The sequence below is a fragment of the Lissotriton helveticus genome, chromosome 2_1 (genome assembly GCF_964261635.1).
Source record: "Lissotriton helveticus chromosome 2_1, aLisHel1.1, whole genome shotgun sequence".
NCBI lineage: Eukaryota > Metazoa > Chordata > Amphibia > Caudata > Salamandridae > Lissotriton > Lissotriton helveticus.
The window spans coordinates 910,262,812-910,289,148 of record NC_136059.1 but is presented as its reverse complement, the minus strand read 5'-3'; the positions used below and the strand labels follow the sequence as shown (position 1 = coordinate 910,289,148).

The 26,337-nt window shown below is 44.0% G+C and overlaps 1 protein-coding gene across 1 annotated transcript in view; it reads right to left on the bottom strand.

Annotated features, from left to right (window-relative positions):
* Nucleotides 1-26,337, bottom strand: part of SHC3 (SHC adaptor protein 3) — a 430,233-nt gene that overhangs the window by 35,500 nt on the left and 368,396 nt on the right. The window contains exon 8 of the mRNA XM_078675642.1: nucleotides 20,456-20,609. Coding sequence (XP_078531768.1) covers nucleotides 20,456-20,609 — 154 coding nt within the window. The remainder of the gene's footprint in view (nucleotides 1-20,455; nucleotides 20,610-26,337) is intronic.

Sequence of the window (26,337 nt, the reverse complement as noted above, 5' to 3'; positions counted from 1 at the left end):
CTGGCACCGCGGCCGTCGTGGCTGGCGCGGTGGGGGCAGTTGTGGCTAGTGCCGAGGGCGTGCCACTCGTGGCGGGGTTAGACATTTTTGCAACCTCCTATATGGATTGCTCCACCCCTGCGCAAGTTGTGCCGCGTGGTGAGACAGCAGTTGCACTTGCCAGTGCTTGATTAGTCCAATCACCCCTTCTGTGTCCAGTGACAGGCTGCTGGCGCACTGGGAAAGCAGTCGGTGTCTTATGGGGATATCAGGCCCTGTTGGTTGTCCCAATGCTTTATGTATCCTGCATGTACTTGCACATGAGTGTCACTTTGTTCGATTATTATTCATTTTCTTTTTTTTTTTTCACAGGAAGGCCAGGAGCAGCAACCCAGCAGGACTGCACCGAGGTGAGACAGACGGCGCTCGAGGGTGCAGGGCAGAGCGGGCGTTGGAGGCTTCACGCATCCAGAGCCTCGGGGATGACGTGCAGCGTCTCCCCTCTTCACCCCTCCCCCACCGGGGCTGAGCACTCAAGATGGAGCGCGCGCACACGCGCGCCACGCGCCGGGGAAGAACGGGCCCCTCGGGCAATGACACGCGCTGCGCGGGGGGGTCACAGCGGGGCCGCAGGGACAGCTCACTCACCGGCACCACGATGAAAGGCAGACACAGCTCCCGCCGGCTGAACACGCTCCGCAGCGGGAGTCGCGTGGGCGGGAGCCGACAGTGAGCCAAGGCAGTAGGCCGGCGGACGAGCTCCGCGGCTGGGGATGACAGCGGCAGCTTCAGCCTGCGGAGGGCAGCAGGTTGGGAGCGGACGGCTCCGATCAGAGGCGGGGCACGCGGGGCGCGGTACCGGCCTCGTCGCCAATGTGGTGTGCGAGGTCAGGGCCTCGCACGCAGTATATTTGGACAAGAGTAAGACACGCACACTATAGTGGGAGGTATGCCGGAAAGACCCCGAGCGGTCTACCGCGCTTTTATTATATCCCTCGGGGCGTGCCCGTCCCGAGGGTGAAGGCGTGCATGTATGTATGTAGTTACAATGTTGTGCAGAGGCCGGGTAGCTCTCTACACTAGTGACACTTATTCCTCTCTAGCAAGCAGCACATGGCTGGATAGACAATAAACCAATCAAACACTGCAGTAAGTGTGTTTAATTCTTATATCACCCTGACCAGCATAGCTGCCAAGTTTTCAGACAGCTTGCTTATGTGTGACATTTTGGTGGTTAATCGGTGTGCATATAAGTGGCATTCACTACCAAACGAGTGACACTTTTTTGCAATTAAATCTAAGCAGTAACTAGTATTTTTGTGCTTTTCCATGAATTTCGCTTATCATGCATGGAAACCTTGCAATACAAACAACTCCTCAATGTGTCCCAGATGACAAGTACATGAAGATGTAACAAAGACAAGCATGTGCCCCTACATTTGCTGTACGTGAAATAACCTTCTTTTACAATGCCCCTAAATTACATCATTTCATCACTAGAAAAACCCAGAAGTTCCTCCGACTTTCCAATAAATAAGGGTTCTGCTGAAAACAAAACTCCCCACCCAACCTAATGGCTGAGAGTCGCAAGAGCGGATCTCAGCTGCTACTATTGCTTAAAGATTAAAAACCATCTGAAGTTTGGTAAAGCTCCTCAATCGATCCTAATGGCACATACAAAATTCCACTACCAACACCCTATCAACCATGACCAATATTTTAGCGTCCTTGTTGTACAAAAGTTTAACAAATTCACCCGCAATCGGTATTTTTCCTTTATCAGAATTTACCTTCTATGCTAAATTAAAGAAAGCACTAACAAGCTTTTTAGGGCTGCATTAATGAGTTCTGACTATATTCAAAATACATAGAAAGGCCATGTTAGTATGATTAGAGAGCGTTTGATGTTAAGTTATATTTAAGTATGTCAGGCCCGCTGCAAAATCTTAAAACGTGAACAAATGGTCGGTGTTTTGCGCTGGGAAGGGTGACAGTACCTTCGTGTGGCCGGACAATGTAACTGTGGAACCAGTAACATAATGGCCGCCCCTGTGCACGCAGCGGTGTGAGCGGGCAGGGTCCTTGCAACAGGTGGACAAGGCCGTGATATGCCAAAAGCCAACACAACGCCTGAGGCCTGCGCCGTTGGGGGCATGCGGTGTAATTACTTCAATGAGCCCAGGGGTGTGCCCAGAGCAGTGACAGATCTCCTAGGCAGATCAAAGGGGCCAAGAGGCCGGAGAGCAACAGGCAGGTGAGAAGCGCCCCAGACACAAAGCGCATCTTCCAATTCCCACGGGAGAATTTTTCTCTCTCTCACATTAACGACCGCATAAAACTTCCCGCTGACACACCATCTCCTTTCTTAGTCTCTAAATGGGCCTGACCATCCGCCTCAAGAGGCAATGAATTATAGGGTTTTTGGGAGCGCCTCTGTACTGTTTAACTCACTTTTCAAGCGGGTCGCCAAAGAAATACAATTCAACTACTTTGTACGGCTCTCCCTTGGACACCTGAGTATTAAGAGCTAGGTTGAGACCGAGCTAATAAATGTGTATATGTAAAAAAAATAATCATTCAATGGTGTATGCAAATATGCACAGCCTGGATTAGCTTAGAAATAAAATCCCACTTTGCATGCACACGCTCGCTATCCTCACTCGAGTGAGGATAGCGAGAGTGTGCATGCAAAGTGGGATTTTATTTCACTTACGCAAAATTCGCACTTGCACAAAAAGTGATTCACGCGCAGAGTTGGCGCCAACTGTTATGTGCATACACTAATAAAAGCCTCATCTTCCTCGCATTCTCGTCGCCTCATCTGCATGCACACGTCATGGCCACCACGAGGCCTGTTTTGTGATGATGCTCGCGCTTTACACCTCACCTGAGACGGCCGCGAGCACGGCCATCACACATCACAATAGGGGCTCGTCAGTACAAGGGGGGAGGGGGCGCGTTTATCTACATACCTCCGGGGTTAACGAGCCTCGTGCCTTTGCGCCTTCGCGCCAGCCAAGGACTGCTGAGATGCGCGAGGGCAGCCCCTCCCCTAATTGGCACCCGTGACTATATAAATCGCGCGCCAGAATATTGCCACATTGATGTTGCTAGGCGACGGACTACACGGCAGATGCCGGGAAGTCAGAGTCTCTTGATGCATTGTAGCCGCGCTCTCAGCCGCTCCAGGGCTGAGAGCACTGATTATGGTTTACTCAGCCCAGCAACGCAGCACGTCTCTCGAGAGCAGAGAGCAGGTGCACAGTCACGGCGCGCTCTGGAAGTGGCATAATGCGTGACAACGCATTTCAGTGCGGTGATGCGGAACACTGCACTGAAATGCGTGAGTGTCACACCGGATGCCTGATACTTGACAGGACTGTGTTTATGGAGATAGAGGAAAGGGGAATGTTGTAGGGACAGTGTTTAGAAGCACTTTGAAAACGCCTAGAAGCACCATACGTCAAATATTTTACCTGATTCCTCTCAATGGGAATTGGGAGTTAGGCCATGAAAGAGTTATCAGTATGCATGAATTTGTTTTGCATGTTTTTTCAGTAAAGAAAAGTTGAGAGCTGCCTGGGGTTGTACCCTTTAGGTGAATTTAGATAGTATTTTCTGAGGAAGCATCACTGGCTGAGAAAGTATATAGCCTGCACATTCTTAATTGATGCTGAAGTCCTCTTAGAACGGTAAAATATGCATGTCCAGTATTCATGTGTGGTTCATGCTGTTTGTTAAAGGACAGTCCTGGGTACCAGGCAGTCTAATGTTCAAGAAGCTAAAAGAAGCTGCTTCCACAATGGGAATAAACACCCGTATAGGCCATGGAGTCACGCTATAGATGGTAGTCGAAGTACTGAAAAGTAGTATTTCGCATACTTAAGACAGCATCTTTCACATTTTTAGAGCGATTCAGTACAGGCAAGGGCCAACGTACTGTACAGAAACTGAGCAGTTCTTCCTGAATGCAGTCGAAGGATACCTTTGGACACAAAGGCCTGCACCCCCATATTGAAAGGAAAGGGAACAGTTGTGTGTTTCTTATTACTTTTATTCTGATTTTCTCTACTTTATTCTTCATGTAATACAATATATTTTATTGAATGTGATTTTTTTTATCTCAACATTTCTATACTTACAACTTTAAACGGGGAACCAATGTGTACCTGTGCATTTATGTTCTACAATGAGTAACTACGTTTACAGGACTGCTAAGATTTTTTTATAAAGGCGATATTTATATTATGTGTTGCATGGATTCATAATAATTTGACATAAAATATGTCCTTGCATAAAAATGTAAAGTAATATATAAGTGTATTGGTGATCATAATTTGCTGGCTATTTCTTTACATTCAAACTTGAAAGATAACTGTTCCTCAAAATAGGGTGGGCCCATTGGGTATACAAAGAACAAGGGTGTTGGGCTAAAGTTTGCAAAAAAGACCTGCACCCTTTCCTGCATGAAGTAATAAAAAATAACCAAGTCTGGGAAGACTTGGAAAAAGCGGTTGACCTAAGGGATAATAGGCTCTTTTGGGAGATAATAAATAGGCCTTTTTTTTTAAATCAGGGGAAGATAATACTATTCGAGTGCATATACCTGAAGACTCCTGGGTAGCTCACTACAGTAACATTTTTAACCCAAATGAGATATTGTTGATTGCTACCACGGGTGAGGGTGATTATAATTTTAATATAGAATCAGCAAAATCACTTAGTGATTCATTAATGCTTTCAGAGGTAAAGTTGGCTTTGACCAAGGGGGCTGCCTTAAAGGCCCCAGGCCCTGATGCAGTACCCTTGGATCTTTTCAAACATAATTTGGAGGTCTGGTCCCCATTACTTTTGAATGTTTTCAAGGCAATAATCCTGGGGTCCATTCCAACCTCTTGGAAAGAGGCGGTTGTGGTACCTATTTTTAAAAAGGGTGATAAGTCTGACCCACGCTGCTATAGGCCAATATCATTAATAGACGCGTCATGTAAGTTAATGGGTAGGGTAATATTGGCTCGCCTTGAAACATGGGCAGAGTCAGCGGGGGTTATTGTAGAATCCCAATATGGTTTTAGAAGAGGGAAAGGAACCACTGAGCAGTGTTTAAACTTAGCACTGATTATGGGCAAGTACATGGGTGCCAAGAATAGTTCTATCCATTTGGCATTCATGGACTTGTCCAGTGCTTTCGATACGGTATGTAGGGGTAAATTGTGGCGGATGATGGAGTCTATGGGGTTTGAGGAGCCTTTGGTTACTCTGCTCCGCAGGCTTCACGCTGCCACAACGGTGAGAATTAGATATGGCCCTGGGGGAGAGAAAACTAGACCTATATTATCTACTGAAGGTGTCCGCCAGGGATGTATTTTAGCCCCCTTTTTATTTCTGGTTTACACGAACGGACTAGAACGTTTTTTGTTAGAAACTGGTGCTGATTTCCCTCAGATAAATGGCAAAAGAATTCCAATGTTGTCATATGCAGATGACACTGTCCTAATGACCCTTACTCCCAATAGCATGCAGACGTGCCTGAATGCCTTTGACATGTTTATGGTTAACTTAGATCTTGGGGTCAATTTTACTAAATCTTTTGCCATGACTTGTGGTCCGAAAAGTGTTAAAAACCGCAAGTACATGGTGAGGGACTCAAATATAGAGAAAGTTGACAACTTCAATTACCTGGGAAACCTTTTTAATAAAAAATTGAACTGGGAACCTTTGATAGTAGCCCGGGTTCAAAAGGTTACACAATCAATTGAAGCTCTTTTTCGCTTTGCTAGTAAATTAGGACAACGATGTATAGCTGAAATAATAACTTTGTATAAGGCTAAATGTGTCTCTGCTATGACCTATGGTGCTGGTGTCTGGGGGTCACAAAATTGTGAAAAGCTACAGATTATGGAGAATAAATTTATAAAACGTCTCCTATCTGTCCCATCAAGCACATCAAATATTTTTTGTCATGGGGAGGTTGGTATTCAGTTTGCAAGTGACATTATAAAAGTAGTGCCATTAGTATTGTGGTCTAAGGTTTGGCAGTCTGAGGAACTGAAACTGACAAAAGATATCATACAAGACTGCCTTAAACTTGAGTACTATAGGGAAATTCCATGGCTTCGCTATGTCAGAGATACCCTTTATAAAATTGGGCTAGGAAACATGTTTACAAATCCTGGCATGATCAATAAGGATGCTAAGTTAACCATCAAAAACGCCTATAGTTCTAGTTTGGGTTCCTTAAGGAACAGTGAATATGTATTACCTGTACGGGGCAAACTAGTGCGACCCTTTTATCTATCATATATTATGAATACGCAATGGCGTTTCTATTTGACAAGGTTTCGCCTTGGTACTCTACACTTCCTTTTTGCCTTTCCAAAGCAGGGGGGGTGGAGTGAGAAGTTACCTTGTTGCCCCTGTAATAATAAGGTTTCGCAAAACACCTTGCATCTTATTCTTTTTTGCACTTTGTATAAGGTCCCAAGAAATATTTTTATTAGACCATTACTATTATTCTTTGGATCGTGCTATTATAAAAAAGGATATGAACATTTATTATCTTTGTCAACTGCAAACATCTGTAATGCTGTACTGAGTTTTATTAGATCAGCTCTTGTGATTAGAAACCGTTATTGAATGTTTATGAAAATCAGAATTATGTAAATATGTACTATGGTTTTATTGTAGTTGGTGTTTTTATATTGATGTATACTTTTATGATTTCCTTGTGAAATCGAAATAAAGTTATGAAATGAATGAATGAATGAACCAAGCTGCCTTTTTTTCCTATCCATCGCAAGAGGTAACTTCCTATACCATTTTATTTGTGCTTCAATATCCAATATGTTAATCTCTAGACAATTAAAAGATGCTTTACAAACAAAAAACTGAAATAATCTTGCAGTATCTAATGCAAAGTAATTGTATAAATCTATCCTTGTAGAACATAAACAAGAAGTAAGGCTTGGGATGATCTTCTAGAAGCGGGAATGTCAAGGATAACTCTAGATTATTGGAAGAAATAAACAGCCTCTTATTCTCTGACAGGTTACTGCAAAAACAACAATGATGGACAGAATGTGGATCAATGTCACACATTCACCCCAGTCAAAAGATCTGGGCCCAAATCCATCGTTTTTCCACTCCACACCACCCTGGGTTAGACAATGGCGATATGCAAATCAGCGCTGACCCTGTGCCCCATGGGAACAGTCCAGTCCGAACTACAAAAGCCATGTCCTTCCCAGAACGGAAACAAGCATCCGAGGACCGGCCCGGTTTCGAGGTAACACCTCTCATCAGCCCGGCTAGCTTGCTTCCAGTGGTGTGGAGTGCCTGGGACTCACGTCTGAGCATCCCCAGTACACTTAGAGCGGTTACTGCAAAAACAACAATGATGGACAGAATGTGGATCAATGTCACACATTCACCCCAGTCAAAAGATCTGGGCCCAAATCCATCGTTTTTCCACTCCACACCACTGGAAGCAAGCTAGCCGGGCTGATGAGAGGTGTTACCTCGAAACCGGGCCGGTCCTCGGATGCTTGTTTCCGTTCTGGGAAGGACATGGCTTTTGTAGTTCGGACTGGACTGTTCCCATGGGGCACAGGGTCAGCGCTGATTTGCATATCGCCATTGTCTAACCCAGGGTGGTGTGGAGTGGAAAAACGATGGATTTGGGCCCAGATCTTTTGACTGGGGTGAATGTGTGACATTGATCCACATTCTGTCCATCATTGTTGTTTTTGCAGTAACCGCTCTTATTCTCTGACAATCCATCACCTGGGGTAGGGTCCTTAATCCCAGCAGAGCTGTGAGAGAATTATTTTTCAAAAGTATATTGTAGGAAATTGGGTTTCTCTTGCAGTGACTCCCCCCACAACCTTTTGCCAGATTTCTGATGCACTTTGACTAAGCATGTATTGTGCCACCCTCAGAGACCCCTCACCTAACACATACACACTGCCATTGCATACTGTTGGGCATATGTACAAGGAATTAATGCCACCTTAACGGCACTTTTCCGACGGTTTTATGGTGATATTTACATCCCATATATACAAGCTCTCAGTAACCTCTGTTAGCCGTAGTTTTCCGGTGAAAACGTCAATAGAAAAGATCGCCACTTCTGTTAGCGATAATGACATGCAAGGGAGGCGTTCCCGTGCAAAAACGGCCGCTAACCCCACTTTGCTATATGTACAAGGGAATCCTTGAAGGTAGGAGGACCCAAAAAACTGTCTAACTGCAGTTAGAGGTTGTTTTTTAAGACTGGAGATAACACCTGGGGCCTCATTTCTGCAGGTTTTGGTGCTGGACAGCGCTGCAATCAATGTTGCTGCGCTGCCCTGCAACAAAACTACAGGGCAGGAATGCGCACCATCAATAAGATAGTGCGCATTCCTGGGCCTCATTCATGAAAAGTGTTGCAGCGCTGCGACAAAACAAAGTTGTACCACTTTTCACTACCCTCTTCTTGCGACACCACGGATGCGCTGTATTCACTGGATGGACTTCCATTACGCAGGTAATGACATATACGTCTGGAATCCTGAAGCATCTGTCTGTGCCAAAGTCATGCATCGCTGCAGTCGTGTCACAAGCATGACGCAACTCCAGCAATGCATGGGGCCAGCCTATCCTTGTGGCACTATGTCACCCTTACGCGTGGCATTAGACAGGCGTAAGGTACTGACGCAGTGCCGTCCCCACAATTGTCGCAATTAAATCTGTGGGATTTCACTGTGCCACTCCTATGAGTCCTTGTCGCTTGAGAATGCACAGCTTGTGTACATCCTACCTAATGCAGGTACGATGTGGCACAGGGCTTCACAAGGTCACACATATGCCTACAAGTGTTACTTTGCAAATTCGGCGCAACGTGGTGCTAGTTTTGCCTGGTCCATTCTCGAGGGGTGCAGGGGTGTCGGAGCAGTTGGAGATCCATCGGTGGCGGTTGCGTGCTGCGGTGTCATCGTCTGTAAGGGTTGGCCGAGTGGTGTTGCTGAGGGAGTTGATGAGAAGTTCTTTGGTGGCCTTAATCCAGCCGCGAGGGGGGGCGATGATTGCGGTGGTGCACGATGGGCATGGTGAAGACGAATGTATACGACAGTCGGTCCAGGATAGTCCGGTGGTGTGGCTGTAGTTGAAGTTCCCGCTGGCGGAGGAGACGTGCTCGACCGTGTGTCCTGCTATGTGACTTGCTACAGTGACTAGCTGCTTGAGTCTGATGTTGGAGAGCTTCCCCAGGAGGGGGTGGTATTCTGGTCAATGGGGTTGTTCAGGTGGAAGTAGAGTTCACCGAGTAGGATGTTGTCGGTGTATGGGAGAGCCTGGGGTGCAATGAGGTCTACAATGGTATCAGAGAATGGGGATCCATGGCCCGGGGGGCCTGCAGATGAGGATGCAGCAGAGGAAGGGGTTGGGGTTGGCCTGGATCTGGATCTGAAAGTTGAGGCGTTCCATGGTCACATTTGGGTAATTAGAGTGCGTGATCAGTTGGAGTGTGCTTCTGTAGGTGATGGCAATGCCTGCTCCTTAGCGGGAGGGGTGGTCCTTGCGGGTGATTTAGTAGCCATCAGTGATGGCGATAACGATGTCCAGTCCCGAGCAGAGGTTGGTCCAGGCAGGCGACGTGGCATCCAAGGTTGATGGTGAGGAGGGTGCTGGCATCGTATCGGTGGAGTGTCCGAGAGGAAGGGTCCTTGGTGCTGAGCGCATACCAGGGGCAGACGGACGCAGACGGGCTTGCCTATTGCTTGCTTATGGCACGGGAGACGTCCATTACAATGCAGGCATTACATCGTAATGCCTTTACAATGCAACTACAACAACGCAGGTGCCTTTACATGGCATTCCATTACAACGCATTGTGAGGTCAGTAATGGGATATTTTTAAGTTTTAGGGCAGGTATGGGTTTCGGGTGTCGGAGAAGAAATTTGGTGTGTATTATGGGTCAAAATTCGACATTTGGGGTGTGTTTCGGAGTCAATTATGAAAATTGGGGTGTGCATTTGAGTCAAATATGATTTGTAGGGTGTTTTTGTGGGCTCAAAGTTTAATTTTAGGGTTTAGATTTCAGGGTTTGCTTTGGGGTGCAAGGGTTAGTTTTAAGGTTGCACTCAATGAACTGGGAATAGTAATATTTACATCGCCGCTATTCAACACCTTCCCTACTGTTGTAATATGCTTAATATTACTTTGCATTGTAATGGAATGCAATGGAATGTATTGCGTCTTAACTTCATATATACCTTCAGCACACCAGTGATACGCCCTCTGCAGAGGGCCGCACAGCAGCCGCCATTGTAAAATGCTGCGGGAGACAGGACAGCAGGGAGTTGCGAAATGACGGAAAGGACACTGGATGGGGTGTGAACGTGGGGGTGTGTGCGTGAGCAGGTATTGTAATTATTTAAATGAGAGAAATCTTACCTCGAGGCCGGGTCCCATGTCTTCGTTGCTTCTGCTCTCCTAAGTCTGCTTCCAGGAACAGGAAGTAGGCAGCCAGGCTCTAGACGCAGGTCCAGCAAGGCATCCAGGCTCCAGACGCAAGTCCAGTGAGACATCCAGGCTCCAGATGCAGGTCCAGTGAGGCATAAAAGGTTCCAAACGCAGGTCCAGCGAGGCATCCAGGCTCCAGACGCAGGTCCTGCGAGGCATCCAGGCTCCAGACACAGGTCCAGCGAGGCATCCAGTCTCCAGGCACAGGTCCTTCGAGGCATCCAGGTTCTCATCCTGGTCATCCTGGATGTTGGGTGGCTTGAGGGAGTTGTTGATGTGTGTTGCACTTGGCTCTGGCGGCTCCATTCTGCATTTAATTTTTTTGTGTGCCTATTTTCTATTGGAGGTCGACTGATAGACTATTTTTTCCAATAGAGGCATAAAAAACCTCACGTTGAGCTGACTAACATGCGTTTTTTTGCCACTAATGGCCCTTTAGTTGGTTTTCGCCCGCTAACGCCGGGATTTCTATTGCCATCACACTAATGTTAGCAGCAGTTTTCGCCACTGATCCCTGAAACTATCATCATGTAGCGACGGCTTGTAAATACGTCGTTAACATGGCGATAATTTTCAGCAGTACACGGCAGTAAGAAAACTGCAGCTAACTAACGTTAGCGATAGTTTTTGCCACTCCTTGTACATATGGCCCTGCATGTTTTGGTGCAGAAAAAAACTTAAAAGTTGACATGGCACACATTCCTGTGTGCCTTACCTGCCTACCACTGCCTGTGGCATAGGTAAGTCACCCTCTAGCAGGCCTCAAAGCCCTAAAACAGGGTGCACAATCCCACAGGTGAGGGCAAAGCTGCATGAGCAATATGCCTCTACCATGTATGTGCCCATTCACAGACATTGTAGGTTCAAAGAAGCCATATTGAGTACATGGGCTGGACGTTTGTCATTATGAACTTAACAGCTCCATGTTGGCTTTACTGAATCCTAAGGAGTTTGATATCAAACTCCTCAGCATAATAACCCCACACTGATGCCAGTGTTGAATTTATTAAAAAATGCACTCAGAGGGCATCTTAGAGATGCACCCTAAAAAATGACCAACTCCTAGTGTATTGGCTGACTGGTCCCTGCCAGCCAGCCACCACCAGAGAGGTTTCTGACCTCATGGGGTGAGAGCCTTTGTGTTCTTGGAGGTCAGAAACAAAGCCTGGGTGGAGGTGCATCACCCCCCCCCTGTGGCAGGAACAGCAACACTTGTCAGTGAGCCTCAAGGGCTTTCACCTTGTTATGTGTTGACTGAGCAGTCCCACTTTTGGCAGCAGGACAGGTGGGAAAATTAGTAAGCATAGTAGGAGTGTATACCTTAGTCTGGCATACACCTACGGTCACAGGTAGCTGAGGTGAACACCTATCTTAGAAATGTTTCATCTTTAATTGGAAAATTAGGCCCAATAGAAAGAGAGATGTGACCCTCTCCCCGAAGGGAAGGGGACCCCAAAGGGTGTGGTCACCCTAGTAGAGAGCAGCCAATGGCTACTGCCCCCGACCTCAGTAATGCCCTTAAATTCAGTATTTAAAGGCTTTCCTGAACCTTCTTTGTCAGATTTGACGACCTAAGAATAAGAAGGGCCAAAGAGCTGTTAGCAGTGGAGAAGATGACACCTGACTTGGCCTCAGCCCTATCGGCTTGTCTCCTCCTCCAGCGACCCTGCTCCAAGAAACATTGCGTGGCCCACAGCCAGCAACCTCATGAACCCTGGAGGACATGTGCTGTCTTTGAAAAAGACTATAGTTTCCTGTGGATTCGGATTTATCCAGCAAAGAAACCAACTCTAAGCCTCAAGATCAAGGCGAATCCGCTACACTTGCACCACTTTACATCTGACGCCCACAGCCTGAGTCCAGGTGGCGCAGTGGGCAATCCTGAGATGAGATCCAGCACTGGACGGCCTCAACCTGAAGGGTCCCCCCGACCGCGACCGGACCTGGAGAGAAAACACGACCCCAAAAGACACCCCTGCAGCTGCAGCCTCCCAGCCTTGTTGTGCCACAACCAACTGTGTCCCGGCATCCCCCCACTATTCAACTTACCTCTCCAGGCATAGGATTCCTTCAGCCAATCTTCGGAAGCAAGCCTGAAGCCCTTTTGCCCGACAGGGATCTCCATTTGTTTCAACGGGGTTCTCAACATCTCCTCTGCACCCTGCACCTAGCAGCCCTCATGCTGCTGGTGATGCAGCCTCAGTGCTCTTTGGTGTCCCCTCCAGTGCTGATCTTCACGCCCAGGGCCTGTGCCGCTGACTAGCAGGTACTTACCTGTAACCGGTGCCTCAACTAGGTGCCCCAGGCCTCCATAGATAACATTGGACCCAGTGACCTCTGCATCCAGCCGCCCGTGCCACTGGTGGTGTAGTACCTACCTTGGTCAGACTCTGGCCCAGTGTTGACCCAAACCACTTACTCACCTATATGTTACTCACCTGTATTTTTCCCATAGGATAGCCTTGGTCTCTCACTGCATTGCTAAGTGTGATTCTGAAAACAAAGTATCTCTTTCAGTATTGAAAAGCATTTCTTGCACATGTGCAGTATTGTTTCATGCTATACAAACCAATTGCCAGTAATTTGAAAGTATTGCACAAAAGTACTTACTTGTAACAGTTCAACTTGGTTCCTAGAAATAAAAGTAACAAAAGTAATATTTTTCACAAACATTGGCCTGGAGTCAGTCATTGAGGGTGTGTTCATGCCTTGTATGAGTATGTACACCAAAGGCAGTCACACTGCCCTCTGAAAAGCTTAACAGCTCAACCCAGCTACCACTAAATTGAGAGTAAGGTATTAGCTACTTTTACCTCCGTTATACCTTTGGGGACTCTCTGGACTCTGTGTACACTATACCTCTTTTTGTTATATATATATATATATATATATATACAGAGCCAGCTTCCTACATATATACTTCTGAATCGCCAGATGGGCCACCACGCAGAAATGCTGTGGTTGAAAGAGTAAATACTCCAGAACTTCAAGCACTTAGTAATTTAATCACTGTAAATCACTGTAAATGAAGTATTGTTAGCAATACTAAGGAGTAACTTGGGGAAGGTGCCCAGTCCTGAAGGTGCCCCGATATCTTTAAAGAGAATATTACACTATGGGCCCACTTGCTACAAATGTTTTGAGACCTGCAACTGTAGGCCCAATTTTAGACTCATGGAAGGTTGCCATCAAGTGTCTATATTTTAGAAAGGGGATAAGAACCTTCCCAGTTGCTATCGCTTTATCTCCTTATTGGACTCCACCGCCAAGAGTGTCCTTCTGTCAAGGCTAAAAATCTGGGCTAAAAAACAAAATATTTTTCAGGTGTCATCCAGAAATTAGCACGGTTGAGCAGTGTTTTAATCTTGATTTTCATCTTTGGGGAAATATGTCAAGGCCGGGGGATGTGCCTTATACTGAGCATTCATGGATCTCTCCTGTGTCTCCGACTTTGTAAATTGCTCCAAGTTATGGTCCCTGATATAAAACATAATTGGTGGAAAGGGAATTAGTTACTTTGTTACGGCATCTACTTTAGAGTACCGATGTCAAAGTTTATTATGGCCCCCAGGGAGAATGTACCACTCTTATTAGACCAAACTGTGGGGTGCCACAGGACTGCATTCTGGCACAGTTTTTGTTTTTATTATATGCTAATGGGGTCGACCAACAATTATCACTTAGAGGCAAGGACCCACCCCAGATGGGGAATCACCCAATTCCAATTTTGTTATATGCCAATGGCGCAGACAAGAAAAGCAAACAATTGCTGATGTATTTATTTCTGATCTTTGTCGTAGACTTGGATTTCAAAGTTAATTTTTGCAAATCATTAATTATGACGAGTGACCACTGTGACAACAAGAGTAAGTCTTATTCCATGAGGGTGTACCCAGTTATGTAAGGTGAAGACCTTTAATTACACGGGAACCTCTTTTAAAGGTTTATTAAATTGGACTCCACTTTTAACCTCAAGGTCACAACAATGTAGTAGAGCAGCGGAGGTAGTTTTCTGGTTGTCGCATAGGCTATGCCACAAACCAGTGAGAGAAATGATTCAGATCTATTAAATGCTTGCCGTGGGCCTCTATGTGGTGGGCATTTGAGGATATAGCAACCCAGGCATTCTCCAACAGCTTGAGAATAGTTTTCTTTGTAGACTCCTCTCAGTCCCATGGAGTACTGCCTTCATTTATATGCCATGCTGAAGCAGGTTTAAGCCATATGGAGTACACCATTGGGCTCTCCCCTTTGATGTTATGAATTTACAGTTTAGTGCAAACCTGAGGCGACCTGATGAGGGCATCCTTAAAGGACTGCCTAGCTCTTGACAATATGGGTCGCATTCCGTGATTTACTTATATGAGGAATGTATTTAATATGCTGGGAACCCCAGAACTGTTCTCAAACCCAACATGCCTATTCCCTAACTGAAAAGAGAAAGTTAAACATCTTTCTTACAACCATTGCCTTTCGGTTTGCCTGGAAAGAGCCCCATCAATGAATACAGTGGAATTATATATTGCTGTGTCCACCTCAATGGGATAGAACTTTATTTGATTCTAATATCTAACACTACCTACACATACTATCTTACCTGGTTATGACTGAGCACATTGCACTTTGTGATAGTGTTTCAGGTACAGGGATTTAAGGCTGCCTAAATGCCCACATTACTCACTTTATGCTCTTTTGCACTCTACACTCTACCCCGTGGGCTTCTTTTTTGTTCCCGATCTTATGCAAAGCCAATGTCAGACATTATCAGATTGGAATGGCTTTTTTACAGCAATTTGGATACCAAGCATTTGTTATGCTATAATTAACTTCAACAGAAGTGCCGTTTAGGTAAGGTAACACTATGGAGTGCCTTTCTTTTTTTTTTTCATTAAGCATGGATAGCAGACATTGTAAACATGGTAAACATGGTATACAAAAAAAGGAACAACCTTTCATAATGCCCAAATTCACATTTCAGTAGACAATAAATAGATTCACATATAGTATAACCAGCATTCTAAAAAGGTAAAAAACATGCTGCAGACTGGCCTAGGTTCAACAATTGAAAAGCAGGCACGACATGGAATAAAACCACACATTTCTTATTTACCCAAAAACAGCCTGCCTTACACATTTTCATTTAAGCATGAAACCCGAGCATAGCCCTCCCAAGTTGTCTTGAATCTACGAAGCGCCCCTAACCTTTTTGCATATGCCTCTTTGAATTGGTAGGTCAGTGCTAACTTGGGGAGCCACTGTCCCTTCGTAGGCACCTTCTGAGATCTCCAGTTTTGCCACACCAGAGATCTGGCTACCACTCTAGCAGCAAAAACAAAATATTGCCTATACTTTTTAGCGGACTAATTGCGTGAGAAAAGCCAAAAAGGGCTAGCGGTGATGAGGGTAACATATTCATAGACATACAATCACTAATGAACCTAAACACCACTTCCCAGAAATATTGTAGTTTGGGACATGTAAAGAATATGTGCATCCAATCACCTGCCCCCGCCAGGCTTCATCTAAAACATTTGTTTGGAAGTGATAAAGCCATTTGAGTAGACCGAGGAGGGTATAATACACCAGCCACCTCGAAAGGAAAGACATCCTCTTAAAATTTGCCACCCTCAATGCTTTATTCTCAAATTCACACCCTTGTTGCCATTCCTTAATATTAAACCAGCAGTTAGTTTACTGAGCAATTTTTGAAAGCATTGCCTCAACAAGATTCTTGTTTGAACCCTGTCGTAGTAATCAATACCAATTACCAATACCACTTAGAGTCAATTCTAGGGCTGCTTTTAGAATTATTCTTTCCCTCTCATTGATTATTTTATAATTATTCATGAGAAAACAAGCTATCTATCTATAACTTAACCAGAGATCACCCCTCTGAGGTGCACAATGTAATGTGAATGCCTCCCACGATATCAGATTGGTACCATTGTAGAAATCTCCCAGTTTACAAAATCCTAGCCTATTATAGGACTGAAGTATCTTTTGTGAAACCTGGAGACCCCACAACTCACAGTCTTTGAGGGAAGTAAATGCGTGGCATAATGGAATGTTGTATGCTGTATGGAACAGTTGTATACGGTTACCAATTGTATTCACAACCTTGTCTTTTTAGGTAGCTCACAGTGTGCAGAAATGCTGCTAACTTGATTGTACTTTTATTAACATAAGATCAAAAAAGAATCAACATTTTCACCAAAGAGACTCGGCCTACTAATGACAGAGGTAAAAGTGACAATTTTTCTGAAAGATTTTTAATTTGGTTGAGGGTTTTTATGTAGTTTAAATGAAACAGTTGAGAGAAATCTGCTGTGACAAATAGGCACAGATATCTTATAGGCCTTAATGGCAGAACTTTCAGGAAGATCGGCCTCTCGTGAATTAAATAGGAGAAGCTCCGTTTTGGACTGATTGGCCTTATACCCCACTAATTCTGTAAATGCTTGAATTTCCCAGAGCACCAACTGGATATTTGCCCTCTCTAAGTTCTAACCTTGCTTGATCCATAGCATTCTGAAGTCCTTGGATCTTCTGCTGTCTAGTTTTATAAAGATTTGCCCATTATGCAATCACCCTACCCCAAAAGGCAGTCTTAAAAGCTTCCCAGACCATAAAACCTGATGCTGTATTAATATTTTCCTTGTAAAACCATTGTATGGATTCAGGAGTTTCAGTGATCCAATTTTGATCCAAGAGCAATACTTTATCAAAATGCCATCTACTGTTATGTTTTTTTGGGATGGGTAGATATATAACCAGGGAGACTGGTGACTGGTCTGAAAATGAATTGGAAAAAAATGGTGGATTCGCCTCTCTCCAATTGTTAAATCCAGATGGGAGGCTGTTTTATATCAAGCTGAGAAGCAGGTAAACTGAGCAAGGCCTGTGTGGTCGAGGTGCCATGGATCAACTATGGAGTAACTTGAGCACAATATATAATGAATGACACAAGGAAAGTATTGTATTTTAATGTTTTTTTTTATTTTTTTTTAAATGTTCCTTGTATGTTTTTACAATGACATCAGGTTATCAATGTACTCAACTTTGTATACTGCACCGAAACCATGAGTTTTAGGTAAATTTTGCTGTATGTAGAAAAAATTCACTTTGCAGTTTGTAATGTATCTTACATAATCTATGATCTATCTCGCAGATCACCATGTAACTATGTGTATTTTTTATTAACCATATTGTTTTTGCAGTTTTAAAATTTTATGGCTTGTCAGCTGAATAAAGAATAATGACCGACTGATATAGAATCAGTAGTAGTTTAGAAGTGACTATGTCCCACCAGGCCACGGTCGCATCCCTTGATCTTGAACATTTTTAGTGATGTCATGGATTTTCATGGAAGGACGTTGTCACAATAACCTCAGGAGTCTGAGGAGAAATGGCAGAATCCGTGAAAGATTACTATGATAACTGATCTATTCAAAAGATACATTTATTTCAAAGACACTAGGAAGAATGAATTTGCTGGAGTCAGAGGTAGATGCATATGACAAGCTCTCCGTTTCTCTATCCCGTCGATTTTAGGGAGAAGCCTTTTTCCAGAGTGAGACCCAGATGAATATCACAAGTACTCCCTTCCCCACAGAAAGGCATCCTTGGTGACACATGAAGGAGTAAGGCAACAATCAGCAATAATACTGGAAGCCAAAAGAGTTACTCTGGCTTGCCGAAGGAATATATCCCCGCTCATGAGAAAATAGAGCACAACATGGAGCTATGGAGATGATCAATCATGAGCACCTCTCTTCATGTTAAATCTAATTTCTCTTGTATACGAGAAGAGAAAAAAGAGAAAATTCCACAAATAAACCCTGTGCTTTTGAATATTGTTTTACACACATGACAGTATTTCAGCAAGTGGTTGTAAAGATGTATGAGTTGTGAAAAGATGGAGCCCCTTTATGTTCATCACTGTTAATGACTGCTAGCATTCATTAATTCCTGAAACCACTGATGCTGTCCATGCTTGGGCATTTTAAGCCTTAGTACTGCCTGGGGATATTGATGATCATTACTAGCTGTGGCCATTCATGTGCGTTAAAGCTTTATATATTAAAGTTCCTCACACACAGGGGCAATGAATGGTTTTAAATGACACAGGCCACTTTCATTCCTTTAATATAAAATAACATGTACATTTGTGCAGCGATAAGTCACCCCTTGGGGCATCTTGGCACTAAATAGCAGATGTTTATTGTTACACAACTCAGATGGTACCTTATTAACTCCGGATATTGTCGCACAGAGTGAGAGGCCACTAATGTGCATTATTGCTCGAGGTCGTTAATGTTTATTAGTAGATGTGGATGTTAAGAGCTTGAGTTAGGAGTTTGATGGATGAGCTACTCAGCCACAAACATGACACATATCTCATCCACCCTATTACCATAGGACATAATACACTTGTAATAAGCCGACTGTATGGGCATCATGCTTGTGACAGAGTAACCCTTCTGCCAAACTCTAAATCAGATCCAAGCACACTCCTACCAAGGAACAGTGATCTTGAATAAGGTTTAGGTTCATTGACCCTAGCGGATTGTGTTTTGAAAATCAAAATGAACACCTAAATTCATGGCAATGAAAATGTAGCTAAGATTTAGTTAAGGATGACACATTAGTAAATGTGTAGTTATAGTTACGTTGTCTCAAACATTAACAACATTTTATATTAGATGCATTATTTGTGGTACCTATTTGGGCACTGTAGGGTACATGATGGCCCCACAGTGCCAAGAGGGGCTTTGCAGAAGCCATTTTATATCTGCAGATTGTACTGAAGATCATTGTAAGTATAGAAAGAAAATAAAAAAGGAGCCCATAGGAATAAAATGGGCAATGGGGACTTGAAGATTAGTTAGTCCTCAAAGTGTTTTGCTAATGCTCAAGTGGCAGGAGCCCTGCACCCACTGCTCACCAAGCATGTCCAAACTATTTGCACAATATGTTCTGGAACATGGGTGCTTTGTGCCGGGCAGTGCCAAAGGCCAAGTCCTTTGTCTAAATTCCTTTACACATGGTTGAAGGATTTGTGCCGTAGTTCCTAGAGACACATAAGCAGAAGGTGGAAGCAGAGCATGGCAGAACGCCGCACCATGTATGCAGAAGCCTTTGCTCACGGTCAAAGCCATGTATATCAGTGTTTCAAGTCTTTGGAGCTTGGTGTTCCAGAAGCACACTTGATATATTTAACCGTCATGCACAGGGGGTGCCACTGTCACAGAATAAGGGCGCAGGGCATGGTCGGAGTCCTGGTGTTTTCCCACAGTCCACTGTGCAGAACTGTAGGCTGTGCAGAGCGGGTTATGGAACATGGATGATGAGTTACGTGGAGTAGGCAAGAGTTGCCTGCCTGAAGGCCAGGAACTGCTCTCAGCACAGCATGTGCATGGCCTGAGACATAAAGCAGTGTGTTTTGTGGGCAAGTGTGCTGGGTGTAGAGCATGGCCATAACCAGGTCCTGTGCTCACAGTCCACTGTGCACAGACAAAGGCTTGACATAATACACTCTGGGACACTTATGCTGGGGGGTTACACACTGGGCCCCTGGCCCTTTGCACATGATGAAAGCCACACACAATGGTTTCTTGCTTTGGCCAGGGCGCTTGGTTTATGTTTATAAAGCCAAAAATACAGTAAAAAGCTTTTTATTCCTAGGCAGTTATTCTTTACTCCAAAGAGAAAATAACACCAAAAACACTAACATTCAAATGTTAGAGATGTCAGTGCTTCCTCCAATGAACTTCTCATGACCTCCCACATGATGTCATAATATCACAAATATTATCATTAATAAAATATTATTATGGGGGCTGAAGCACAAAGCACAAGGCCAGGCCGGTATGTACGGGCACAGCAGCGTTGTTTATTTTTTTGCCTTGGCTGTTAATGTTGCATACTTATTCAAAATGCTTGGTCTCATTAAATAGGTGATTTTGTGAATACCTGAGCACCGTCTCCAGGACTTGGAAGTCTTGCTCGTTGCCTAGCATCAACAAAACCACCTGTTGGAGGCATCTTGTTGGGAACACTGTTATAGTATGCATTTTCCGGGTCCCCCTCTTCTTCAGGCCACGGGGGTTCATCTAAGCTCTGCATTCTGTAGAATCAGAAAAAATAAATGGATAGTTATATGTCGGGCACATGTTTGTTATATACTTTTCTAGCTGGCAATCTTACTACTTCCCAACATTATCTTAACAGTCTTTATCAGTGAGTTATTGATAGCCATTCTGTGTGTGTACAATAAATTAAGGAATATTTTACATAATTCCGCATACCCACAGTCATACCCTTAATATATTCATTGACAACATATGTGGCCTGATAACATGTAATCTTCTTCCAATAACATGCAAAACGTTCTACTCTGACAAGCAGCACTTTTGGGGGATGTGAGTAATAAGATGAAGTAATATGAAATGCTTTCATCATCTCTGCAGTACTTGGATATCACCCTCACCTTTTCTGAAAACACTAGGCCTGATCTAGCAGTGCAGATTGTTTTTTTAATTATGTTGAGTTCGAAGTCGTAGGATGGCACTTAGGCACAACGACTCAAATGCTTATTGTGTAAATAGTAACTTAAAACCGTACACGACGGATCAGCCTTGACATAACTAAAAAAAGTAAAGAAACGTAGGCATTTCGTCTCTATAGTTTCTTGCAAACTCAATTCCTAAAACCTTGCACTGTCCGTCAGAAAAAAAAGAGAAAGTCAAACATTGTCAATCACAGTGTTGACACATTTGGGGGCAAGAGTGGGTTAGAATACAATTATAATATTTTTCAATAGTTCAATTTGTATACATATACACCGAAATAATAATTTTAATCAGCACAAACTCCTAATTGCATCGCCGGACAACACATGCTTTACGCCTTCAGGTTTAAAGCCTCAGAGTTGGAAACATACAATTAAAATGCTGTCCAGACCAACTGGGTCAGACTTTACTTTGTCTAGGGCAATCAATTAAACTCTTCAACGTAGAAAGCCGTGCTTAATTAAAGCAGGGGTTTGCCGAGCTTGGCACTGGCACTTAATTCTGTCTGCACCTGCACTTATGACAGTCCACCACTGTGTGGCGCAGTTTGCCTAACTTTGAGGTGAGCACACCGCCTGATTGTTTAATAATTTAATACACATTAAACATGACTAATATCTGCTGCCTAGACCATTCTTATTGCTTTGAGTGGCCTGGAATAGTCTGAATTGTCACACTTGCAGAAGAGTGACACACAATAGCCGTGTTGGTACTGGCAATGTCAGCACATGTAAGGGCAATGGGTGGTGCAAGCTGCAGTGACACCCTGAGGCAGCCCTTACACTTACGCCTTTCACCAATTAAGTGCTGGTAGAAAGTGCTCTGCTGACCCAACATGAACAGCAACATTAAGATAGGATTGAGGAGACAACCCAATGTATGTGAAAAGAGTGTACTTTAATATATGTTTTATTTCCCAATGGAAAACATCTGACTCTTAAACCACATAGGAATTTTCTTTACCTACTAATATCTGAAAAGCTCCAGTAGACATAGTTGCAAACAAACTCTGATTCCTGGTTTCCCTCTAATAGAGATATTGCACTTGCTAAGTCGGACTGACAGGGACTTGTGCAATAAAAATTAGTAATTTGAAGTTCCTTTCATCTCCAAACCCTGTATCATCTCCCACGTGGCTTTTGTATAGTTAATTTAAAAAGAATACGAATACAGTTAATGAAAGTTGACTCACACCTACACCAAGCCTTCGTTGAGCTTGGGATGTCGATTTATGAGTTTAAAGATTTTACAGACACCACTGCAACAGCTCTTAGGCAACATTCTATCCAATTTTTTAGGAATATGACTGCTCCTTATATTAAGGAAGGTATCAATGTAGGCACTGATTTAAAGTTTGGAGAATGTGAGACATACGCCAAAAATTGGCAGATATCTCTTCAGCCTTATTTAATGTGTATACTCTAAACTCGGTGGACAGGACATCTACCAATCAGGACCCCAGTCTATGTTGCTTTAAATATAGGCCCTAATAAGTAATGTTGCAATTTATTATACAATGCCTGCTGTGCAAAAATTGGGGCATACGCCTCTGTCTGTCTTCAAAGCCTTGCTTAATGTCAAAGCAATGCCTATCTATGGGTGTCAGATCTGGGGGTCTCTAGTTGGCAATGGTATTCACCTTTGTCCTAATAGGGACCCTTACTTCTAAATCAGGATAAGGGGATTACACTCCTTAATAAACCCTGCTCACCCCCTTGGTAGCTTGGCAGGAGCAGACCGGATTATCTCAGAGGCAGTGTGTTAAGCATTTGTGAAGATACACAGTAATACAGTGAAAACACTACAGATGGACACAACACAGGTTTTATAAAAATAAGTATTCTTTATATAGACTTAAACACAAGACCACAAACGACAAAAATCCACAATACTACACTTAAGATTGCTTTAAAGTTGATCAAAGTTACTTAGTTCAAGTTGATGATAAATGCGACAAAGTTCTCAACAAAGTACCTGGATGCGTAACGCAAAGTAAACAAAAGGCTGGCAAAAAGGGGAGATGCGTCGGTTCCGTGATCCAGGGGAGATGATGCACCGTGCCTCAAAGCTTGCAAAAAGTAGGGGATGCGTCGTTATTCTTACGGGTGCGGAGGTGATGCGTAGATTCTCAACCTGCTGGCCCGTTGCGGTGCGCAAAATGGCGCCTTGATGCGGTTCGATGATCTGGTTGCGATGCGAGAAGATGGTGCCCTTGATGCGGCCATGCGATGACGATGCGTAGACGCCCTGGCAGCCTTGTGACGACTCTGTACTTTGGAGCAGCGACAGGCCCTGCGACACGCTTCTCCGGTGATGCGATGGCAACTCTCACTATGGCGTCACGCTTCTCCGGTGATGCGACAGCAGGCAGCTTCAATGAACACACGCTTTCAGGGAGATGCGGCGAAGGCTCACTTCTCCGGCGATGCGATGATTTCAGCTGCGGCGGCGACGCGCTTCCTCTCAATGCGTCGCACTTCCAGCTCCCAGCGGCACGCAAATGTCAGGTGTTCCCGGCAAGGAAATTCAGAGGGGAGCTGCAGATGAAGTCTTTTGTCCCTGAGACTTCAGCAGGAGGCAAGCACAGTTCAATCCCTTGGAGAATATTCCGAAGATGATGAACGTCCTTTAAAACGTTCCTTCTCCTTTCCTTGGCAATGAAGCAACCACTGCAGGCCAACCCAGCAAACAGCACACTGGCAGAGGGGCAGTCAAACTCCTGCAGCTTCCTTGGTTCTTCTCCTTGGCAAAAGGTTTCTTGTTCCAGAAGTGATCTCATTTCTTGGGACCAGAGTCCCAATATTTATACCCCAAAATCCTTTGTTCTCTGAAGGCAGAGAGGCCTCTGCCTAGTCAACACCAGTTCCTGAGCACTTTGTTTATATGACTTTCCTTCCTTTCACTGTGCAGGGCAGAGACATCAGCCGCCCCACAGGTGGTGGAGCCAGCACAGGGGAAGGAAGGTACAGCTCTGGAGCACTTTGTTGACAAGATTCCTTCTCTCCTTTCACAGTGCAGGGCACTGACATCAGACAAGCCACAGGAGGTGGAGCCAGCATTGTAGAGGGAAGGCCCAGCCCTTTTCAGGTCCCAGGTGCTCCTCCCTCCCATCTAGATGCAGATCTCTCTATTCACCACTGGGCTGCCCCAGCCTGTCTTCTGGAACCCCCCAGCCCTGTCACTAACAAACCCAGTCAAGGAATACACAACCTAGCAGAGGCAGGCCTGGACAGTTAGGCAAGAAAATACCCACTTTCTAAAAGTGGTATTTTTCAAACAGACTGTTAAAACCAACCTTACTAAAATATGTATTTTATCATTCTGAGTTCAGGCATACTAAATTCGAATTTCTACCATGTTCCCTGAGTCAGTTAGGATTATAAGAATGTCATAATCTAACTGCCCATTCTAGCCTATGGAGAACAAGTGGCCTTCAATAGTGAAACACAAAAATGGCTGAAATTCAATATTAGGACATGTTACACACATCAGAGCATGTCCTACCTTATACTTACAAGGCACCCTGCCCGTGGGCCTACCATAGGGGTGTCTAATATGAAGCAAATAGAAGGTTTAGGGACTGGCAAGTGGGTGCACTTGCCAAGTCGACATGGCAGTGCTAGACTGCACAAGGCCTTGCCATGGCAGGCCTGAGACACACTTTACAAGCCACTTCTGTGGGTGGCACAACCAATGCTGCAAGCCCACCAGCAGTATTTGATTTACAATTCCTAGGCACACGTGGTGAACTGTACTAGGGGATAATCAAATAACCCAATCATGGAATCACCAATTATTACATCAATTTAACATAAGGAGCACTTGCACTGTGGCACTGAATAGCAGTGGCACAGTGCCCAAAGCATAACACCAGCAAAACATATGAAAACAGAGGAGGCAATCAGTCAAAATGGAAGAGAGACTCACGCCAATTATGCCAGGTCTAACAATGGGCATGCCTAGGTAGGCTTCAACAGTATCTATTTCCTGCTTATCAATAAACTAGCAATATATAACTGTGGTATGCCAAAAACACAACTAGCTTTGTCTTTCCTGTGGATTGTCATTTTCCTAGACTTGCTTAGCTTTAAATTCAGCTACTCATTATCCTACACCAGCTGCACTATGCACCTACCAATCTCTTTTCTTATTGTCCTACTTTAGGGTTATAGGTTTTGTTTTCATTGAAGGAGCCCCCTGTTATCATTCTAATTAGCCATAAATTAGTAGCTGTGCACTGCTAAGTTGATTCGAAGATATATTGAGTTTTTATCGTGCTCCTAGGATTACTCCCCGCTCAGGAGTGTGGAATGAAACAATAAAGATAGCACCGACACGAACTGTGTGGGTGTCTGCTTGGGCACTGATTTAAATGCTGGAAACTCCAGTAAATGTTTAGAAATAATGTTATTCTTTGAAAACACTTCTTGTATATATCCAAAGTATTTTATTCATACTTCCGTGTGAATTAATCTTTGTTCAGATTTTCATAGGAATACATTTCTCCATAGTAAATAGATCACAACAATCCTTCCAATGCATTTCGGCACTAGGCCTTCATCAGGGAAGTCTGTAAAGCAAAGAATATTTCCATAACTCCTCTATGTCACACAAATGATGGTATGAGCATAAATTCAATATTCATAATTAATTACGTGTTTGCATTTTCACCATGATACAAAAAAACTGAGAATAATGCTATCAAAACATACTAAAAGCTAGTATCCCATAGTTTCAAATGAACTAGAAGCTGTGTCGGTCAAAATAACACTTGTTGTTTTCTAGGACTCAATGTTTATAAACAATGTGACAATTATCGTAGGTAAAAAAGACCAGTTAAAAAATGCGAAGGTACATTCTAGATAATCTAAGCTATTAATAAAGATGTTAGGCACGCTCACTGAGGCCAAACTGACCGTGGATGATTTAACGTTGTTATGAATCCCGCTGTCACGCTATACGTGAAGTATTTAAATGTCATACTGTCTGCGAAGTTATTTTTAAAACTGATTACAAAATCTATCAGCTCAAATACACAGTTGCTGTGACTTTAAATCGAGTTCTTACCGTGTATCGAGCGAAAATGCTTCCGTTTACAAAGCTGCCGCCGTGGAGTATAACGCGGGTATACCGGCGTGTGACGTGTAAGTGTAAGAAAGGAGGAAGTGGGGTTGAGTCTTATTGCGAGAAGACGCGAAGTAAACAATTAGATTAAAGGGACCTTGCTGCATTATGGTCAATGGAGATTTTTATGTATGGAATGTAACATGAAGGGTTTCTAGA